At 33.8% G+C, this 7,487-nt stretch overlaps 2 protein-coding genes across 2 annotated transcripts in view; one reads left to right on the top strand and one right to left on the bottom strand.

The window, feature by feature from the left end:
- LOC107664384 (complement component 1 Q subcomponent-binding protein, mitochondrial-like) overlaps nt 1-4,117 on the top strand; it is a 4,458-nt gene extending 341 nt beyond the window's left edge. Inside the window, exons 2-7 of the mRNA XM_016454975.1 lie at nt 1-203; nt 1,058-1,208; nt 1,412-1,499; nt 2,493-2,588; nt 2,718-2,843; nt 3,778-4,117. Of these exons, the coding sequence (XP_016310461.1) occupies nt 1-203; nt 1,058-1,208; nt 1,412-1,499; nt 2,493-2,588; nt 2,718-2,843; nt 3,778-3,927 (814 nt within the window). The 3' untranslated portion in view covers nt 3,928-4,117. The remainder of the gene's footprint in view (nt 204-1,057; nt 1,209-1,411; nt 1,500-2,492; nt 2,589-2,717; nt 2,844-3,777) is intronic.
- Nucleotides 4,118-4,859: 742 nt separating this feature from the next.
- The window catches only part of LOC107664471 (RPA-interacting protein A-like), a 4,985-nt gene continuing 2,357 nt past the window's right edge, over nt 4,860-7,487 (bottom strand). Inside the window, exons 3-7 of the mRNA XM_016455083.1 lie at nt 6,830-6,902; nt 6,556-6,670; nt 6,412-6,475; nt 5,181-5,321; nt 4,860-5,077 (exon numbers count right to left, since the gene is read on the bottom strand). Coding sequence (XP_016310569.1) covers nt 5,048-5,077; nt 5,181-5,321; nt 6,412-6,475; nt 6,556-6,670; nt 6,830-6,902 — 423 coding nt within the window. The 3' untranslated portion in view covers nt 4,860-5,047. The remainder of the gene's footprint in view (nt 5,078-5,180; nt 5,322-6,411; nt 6,476-6,555; nt 6,671-6,829; nt 6,903-7,487) is intronic.

The raw sequence follows: 7,487 nt of genomic DNA, 5'->3' as shown, positions 1-7,487 counted from the left end.
GGTTCAGCTCGCAGCCCGGCTCTCCACCTCCGTGCCGCCCGCTGCCGCCGTCAGACCCGCGCTGCGCCTCAGCAGTGCCTTCACCAGATCCATCTGGAGCCTGAGCCACAGCGGACCGGCGTCAGGATCCAGGCCGAGGCTGCTCACAGCGACGCGGGCTCTGCCCACAGTGTCGTGCGGCTGCGGGAGTCTGCACACCGAGGGTAAACGCTGCTTCACACTCACACGAACTACCATGGTAAAGGTATAGACGTTAACCAAAAAGTACCATAGTAAAGGTATTATGTATGGAAACTAACTAAAAAATACCATGGTAAAATATAGACACTAATTACTAAAAGTACCATGGTAAAATATAGACACTAACTACTAAAAAATAACATGGTAAAGGGTTAGACGTTAACTAAAAAGACACTAACTTCTAAAAAATACCATGGTAAAGGTATAGACACTAACTTCTAAAAAATACCATGGTAAAGGTATAGACGTTAACCAAAAGTACCATAGTAAAGGTATTATGTATGGTAAAGGTATGGAAACTCACAAAGGTAGACACTAACTAAAAAGTAGTTTCAGTTATTTAAAAAAAAGCCTTAAGCTTATTTTATTTCTGCCAGTTGCTAACGAAACATTTTCATTTAGTTAAATTTTATATACTAAAATAACTAAAACGGATTAAAAATGAATGAATCAAATAAATAAAATGTGAAATAAAAGTGATTTATGAAATAAAAAAAACTACTAAAAATGACCAAAAACGCCGAACTAAATTTCTGACTAGTTAATTAAAATAAAAATGGAAAATAAAAACCTAATTGAAAGAATTAATAAAATGTTTCAATGTTAATTTGAATATTTTATAATGTTACAGCAGATGTCATGTCCTGCATTATGTGCATTGGGTGTTTTCAGTCAAACTTGTGACCTTGAGACTGAATCAGGAGACGAACAGCATGTCATGTGAACTAACCACTGAGACTAGTTCACTAGTGTTGGTTACTAGAGCATGCATGCATGTTGTCTGGAGTGTTTTATTGATTCTGTCTTTATTCTGCAGGTGATAAAGCGTTTGCAGAGTTTCTCACTGATGAAATCAAAGAAGAAAAGAAGATCCAGAAGAACAAGAGTCTTCCTCAAATGTCCGGCGGCTGGAAGCTCGAGCTCAACGGCACAGAGGCCAAACTCATCCGCTCGCTGTCCGGAGAAAAGTAAGGATCGTGTGTTTCATCCGGACCATCAGAATCCTGCTGTTCATAATGATGCACACACGCCTTATTGCTTTAGAAAACAATTCTATTTAGATTTATGCATTTTACAGATGTTGCACAAGCAATAAATGCATTGAGCAAGTGTCTTGTATGATCATATTTATGCTCTGCTGTAATAAATCCTGTGGGATTGTGTTCGGCAGAGTCACCATCACATTCAACGTGAACAACAGCATCCCGCCGCAGCTGGAGGAAGATCCTGAGCACACGCAGAAGAGTCCGGAGGACGAGGTAGAGCACACGCACAATGCATTCATACTGTACAAACAACACCAGCTTATTATATAATGCAATATGAAATCAGGATAACCTAATGTTGTTAAACTGTTGCCATCATATGCAGTTACAATTGTGAAACAGAGATTTTATCTTCAAATGAAGGTTGCAACATGAAATCACAAGTTCAACAAAGGTGTGAGCAGAGTCATAAATGAATTATTAAAATGGCATTTTTTTATTTTTTATAAAACATGAACGTAAACATTATATGAATTTACATGTATGCATTTAGCAGACACTTACAATAGAGGAACAAAAGCAGTTAATGACAGAATATAATTCTGGAGATTATAAGATTTAAAAATAATAATATTAGTGCTGTCAAACCATTAATCGCATCCAAAATAAATGTTTTTATTTACATAATATATGTGTGTGTACTCTGTATATTTATTATATGTATGTAAATTAGGGCTGCATGATTAATCGCATGCGATATTTAACGCGCATCTTATCAGTAAAGCCGGTTCTGTAATCAGCGGTAAATCTCCATCACCTGCGGGCTTTCACATTGAGCAGTTTTAAATTTTTAATATATATATATATATATATATATATATATATACAATTGTGCAGAATTTACTGTGTAATTTCTATAGTAAGTACACAATAAGCACTGTAAAATAATGTGTTACTGAATATTTTTTACTCACAATTTCTAAAGCTTGGCATAACTGAAAAAATGCATATTCACTATTAAAATGGCCGATGGGGTTTATTAATTTCTGTGATTTTACTGTCTATAAATCACACTTTTAAATCAGGCTTCCTCATATATCAGTATGAATCCTGCTTCAAATTAAAAGCACAATTTTTGGGAGAGTGAATTCAAATAAGAATATTTTAATGCTTGTTTATTTCAAATTATTTTCAGTCATCTTGTAAGTTTGCAATTACCTCATCATGTCATGTTTTTAACACATTTTTCCTTTTTTTTTTTTAAAGCCTGAAATTGATTCCACACCTAACTTTGTGGTTGAAGTGACCAAACCAGGAGCGAAGAGTTCACTAGTGTTTGACTGTCATTTCCCCGAGGATGAGGTGGGTTGCTCTTCTCTCGTTGTTGTATTTTTAGGTTAGTGTGACTGAAGGTCCAGCTATCATAAAGAGCATGCAGAATGAAAACAATGCGTGATTTCTCACTGACTGGAGCTCTTTGTTTCTGAGCAGAGCGCTCACGGTGAGGGTGAGGAGGAGAGCGACATCTTCGCCATCCGTGAGGTCAGTTTCCAGCCGGAGGGAGACGTCGAGTGGAAGGAAACCAGTTACACGCTCAACACAGACTCTCTGGACTGGGTGAGAGCTTTACTGAAGTCACTTCATGAGCATTTCACCATTTCATTTGATAAAAACTATCACTGAAACTCAAAGGTCAAAATAAATCTTTGATTTCACTTAAAAAAATATATTGCAGTTGCCCAGAAGCCTATACTTCTCTAAGTCACTTAAAACTTCTATTTTTAGGAATATCACAATTTTCCTTTTTTTTTTAATTTAACAGTAAACCTCAGTTGTGCAGCAATTTGTTTGCCAAAAAAAGGGAATTATGCAATCTACAACTATAAATTCTTAATCTTTTATGCCTTCATTTGATAACCACCTTTATTTATAGTGACACAGAATTTCTGAAAAAAATGAAACATTTCATAGACTTGCTTTTTGATTTTTAAAATGTACTTAAAATATTAAAACTGAATACAGAATTATTTAAAAATAAATGTATTGCCTTAATTTTTGTAAAACTTTTAACAAATGGATGTGAAATTGTATCTCTTTCAGTGTTTCAAATTATTAGATTATTTTGATTACTAAAATTTAATGTAACCAGTCAATTGGAATCCAGAAAAATTAAAACAGGAAAAAAAGGGATTTTGGAAAAAAATACAATGGATTTCATAGACGCTTATTATTGTAAAAAAGGTAATACATTTGAAAATTTTTATTAATTGTATTTTAATTTAATTAATTAGACATGCTTTTTAATTATTGAAATTAAACCATTAAATTGAAAACAATAGAATTAAAATGTATTTTCTTTTCTTTTTTGAATTGTATAGATTTGTATTTTGTATAAATGATATTGTATAGAAGCCCCACCCATCCCGAAAAAAAGAAAGAAAATTAAAACAGGAAGAAAAACCCAGAAAAAATTTAAATAGCGATGGAAAAAAAAAAGCATAGGCTTCTAACAAATGCACAGCAGTGACCTCTGACCTCTCTGACTCTCTAGGCCCTGTATGACCATCTGATGGACTTCCTGGCTGACCGCGGCATTGACAACACGTTTGTGGATGAGCTGACGGAGTTGAGCATGGCCCTGGAGCATCAGGAGTACATCAAGTTCCTGGACGATCTCAGCACTTTCGTCAAATGCAAATAATCTCTGTCTAGATTTATCACAAACTTGTGATTCGTCTGGCTCTGATGTGATGTCTGAAGGCAGAAGAGTTTTGTATTTAATTTTATATGTTATGTGCACACCGGTTACGTTTCAGATGTCATCGCAGGGGTTTACAGGAACCAAGAATGTGAACTAAACATTCATGAGAAATAAAACAGAGGAAATATTGGGCCGATTGTCTAGATTTCAGTACATGTTGCTAAAAGGCAAAAAAACATGATTGTCCATTATGTAATTTTTTTATGCGTTTCAATTTAATGAATCGATTTGAAAGGTGACACTATTAAATTGGCATGAAACAGGAAGGACTTCTGTGCACTTCTAAACAATGAAATGTCAAAGTGGTTTGGAAACAGTTATTTTTCAACGGTGCATAAATAGCACTTCACTATAGACTGATCCGTTAAAAAAGTAACTAAAAATGGTTAACAAACTGGTTTTATTTCCTTGTATGTGGAAAATGATCAAAAACCTTTCAATTCACCCAAAGAAAGACGCTTTGTATTTTACACAAGGAAAAAAAAAAATTGGGCCTTTGAGATTTATTGCATTGTGTAACACTCATTTATATGCAACGTTCTTATTACTGTAATGCAAAAAGTCAGATTAATATAAAGCAGCTCGATAGATGTTCTCAATGAAGATTACGGCAATATGTTTTTTATTTTAATCAGCGTAAAATCAGAATACACCTGTGAAGTACAACAAATCCACTCTTCATTTCACTTACAAAAGTATCATTTAAACAAAAATGAGATTTGTAACAACGTAAAAAAATCATGATATTGCTAAAATACGCTTTATTTCTGATTTAGATGTGAAATGACCAGAGCATGTTCTTGACCAGCTTTGTGAGACTGTCTAGATCAGCTTATGGATAAATAAATGGCTGTGCGCGCATTTAAAACACAAAATGCACTCAATAGCAGACTCTAGATCAGGCAAATCAAGAGTTTGACCTGCAGTTCTGTAATTTTACATTATGACTCTCAAATAAGGGTAGTGAATCTTAAGGTTAAAAACGATTCTTTATTTCACAGAAATAACATTCACAACATTTAAAACATCCATCAGACTCTCTGCAGTGTGGATGAACGGCTCACAGGACGACAGACAGATAGTCACACACCTGCAGACAACAAACATGCATAAACCACAGCTTTCAAGTTGACTTAATTATGAAGATACACAAACCCAACTCTATGTGACATGAACGTAAACCATACGAGTACCTTGCAGCTGATCATGAGGTTCGGTGATCCGTCAGTGTTGCAGGCCATAGAGAAGCTGGGTTTGTGAAGACAGTCCTCCATGTGCTCCGTCACGCGTTGTTCTAGTAGATTCTGTAAAACCTCGGCTGTAACGTTCCTACCCTGCGGTGGACACATGAGAGAAGATGCTCGTATTAAACTGCTTTAGTGAGTATGGTAAAACCATGAAGAAAAACACATTTTGGTTAAATGGAGAAAAAAAATAAAAAATTTGCATGTATGATTTTTTTTTTTTTTATCTAGTTCCCAAAGCAACAATTCCCATTTTCATTTAGTTTAACTAAAGATGCTAAAATAGCTAAAAATGACAAAATTAATATCTAGACTTAAAAAAAACATCTACATAACTAAAACTTTAAAAATAATTTTTTTCAAATTGTTACATTTTAAATTTAAATACATTTTAATAGATTAAATAAGTTGTTAATGTTTTATGCCTTCATTCGATTACCACTGTTTTTGGTAATACATTTGTATTAAATTATAAATCCAGAATGATTATAAAGCCCTATAACTGTAAAAATGTTAATAAATTATTAAATTGGTACAGTTTTATGAATTCAATTGATTAGACATGATTTTTTTTGATTATTTAAAATGTAATTAAAATGAAATCCGGAAACATTCAAAAATAAACCATGGAATTTGGGGGAAAAAAATCAAAACAAATTTCCCTAAACAAATTATTTTTTTGTTCAACCTTTAATAAAAAAAAATAAAAAATTTCTCTTTTTTTTTTTAATTTTTTTTTTATAATTTATCCATTAAATCTGGAAAAAAAAAGAAAAAGGTAAACGGTAGAGTGAAAAAAGAAATCCAGAAAAAAATTTTTATGGGAAAATATAAAACTGATTTCATAGGACCCTAATAAGTAAACAGCAGTGACCTTTGACCCCTCTGACTCTCTAGGCGAGGAGGGAAATATAAAAATAAAAATGAATTCAAAATATTAAAAAAAAAAACTACAACAGTCGATCTCAATGATATAAAAATAACACTGGTTAGTATATATACACTCACATGCAACATGGTCACATGCAAACTTAGATTAAAGGTTGGTTAATAATAAAATACTATATTCCAGAATATGTATTCATACTATATTCTACTCCACCCATACCAGTCAAATAATGGATTTATTATACAAAGTGTCCATATAACGGAGGAAGGTGCTGTGTGTGCAACTACTTACAATCGTGTTGACGTAAAGACCACATGGACATGATGTAAAATGACTGCTGACTGTCAGATTATTCCTGCAGACACAGAGAAAAACATTATAGACATAATTAACAAGGATCGGTTTAGCAGGTGATGGTTTACGGCGAACACTTACGCGTGACAAACGGGGCATATGATCTGTCCAGACGCCTCCATTCCCTCCAACACGGAGTTCATATACTGCTCTTCATACCGCATGCTGCTGTTATACTCCTCCAGAATCAAGAGCTCTGAAGAAGAAACAAACAATAAATCTCAAGTGTGAAACATCAGCATTTAATACAATTCCTACACTTCTACCAGTGCATTTTCATCACAATTTGTAAAATTGCTCACATTTCCAACTTGATATAATGCGGAAAAAATTAAAATGTTCATGCTGATGTAACCTTGTGCTATGAGCTCCTGCTGAATTTCCTCAAATGCTGAAAGCTCGTCATATTCCTGCTGTGCGGTGTATACCTGAGGAGTGCAAACACACGCTTAAAGAAATAATTCATCCACAAATCACAGTCCTTCTTCATTTACTCACCATTACGTCTCAAATCTCTTTGTGCTTCCACATGCTCAAACTCAGGATTCAACAACATCAACGGTTTGAATATTCAGAAGCACAAATCAGATTTGAGAGCCGAGGAGGAAGTGAATGACTTCCATTTACAAATGGTTGATATGAACTTACATTAACTCTATATAGAATAAATATCAGGAAATGTCCCTGACACTTTCAAAATGGCCATTTCACGGTGTATGGGAGTGTGAAGAAGTTTTGAGAAGAGGTGGGGGAAACAAAAAAGACAGAAAAGATTTGATTTTAATATTCCTTTGACACCTTTACATTTTTGGTCCAATATTTATTTATTTTTTTTGCTTATGTGACACTGGATCACATATATGGGTCAAAATGATTGATTTTTCTTTTATGCCAAAAATCATTAGGATATTAAGTAAAGATCATGTTCCATGAAAATATTTTGTAAATTCCCTACTGTAAATATATTAAAACTTAATTTTTGATTAGTAATATGCATTGCTAAGAACTTCATT

This window comes from Sinocyclocheilus anshuiensis, unplaced genomic scaffold (genome assembly GCF_001515605.1).
Source record: "Sinocyclocheilus anshuiensis isolate Anshui unplaced genomic scaffold, SAMN03320099.WGS_v1.1 scaffold245, whole genome shotgun sequence".
NCBI classification, from domain to species: domain Eukaryota; kingdom Metazoa; phylum Chordata; class Actinopteri; order Cypriniformes; family Cyprinidae; genus Sinocyclocheilus; species Sinocyclocheilus anshuiensis.
This window is presented reverse-complemented; position numbering and strand designations above follow the sequence as displayed.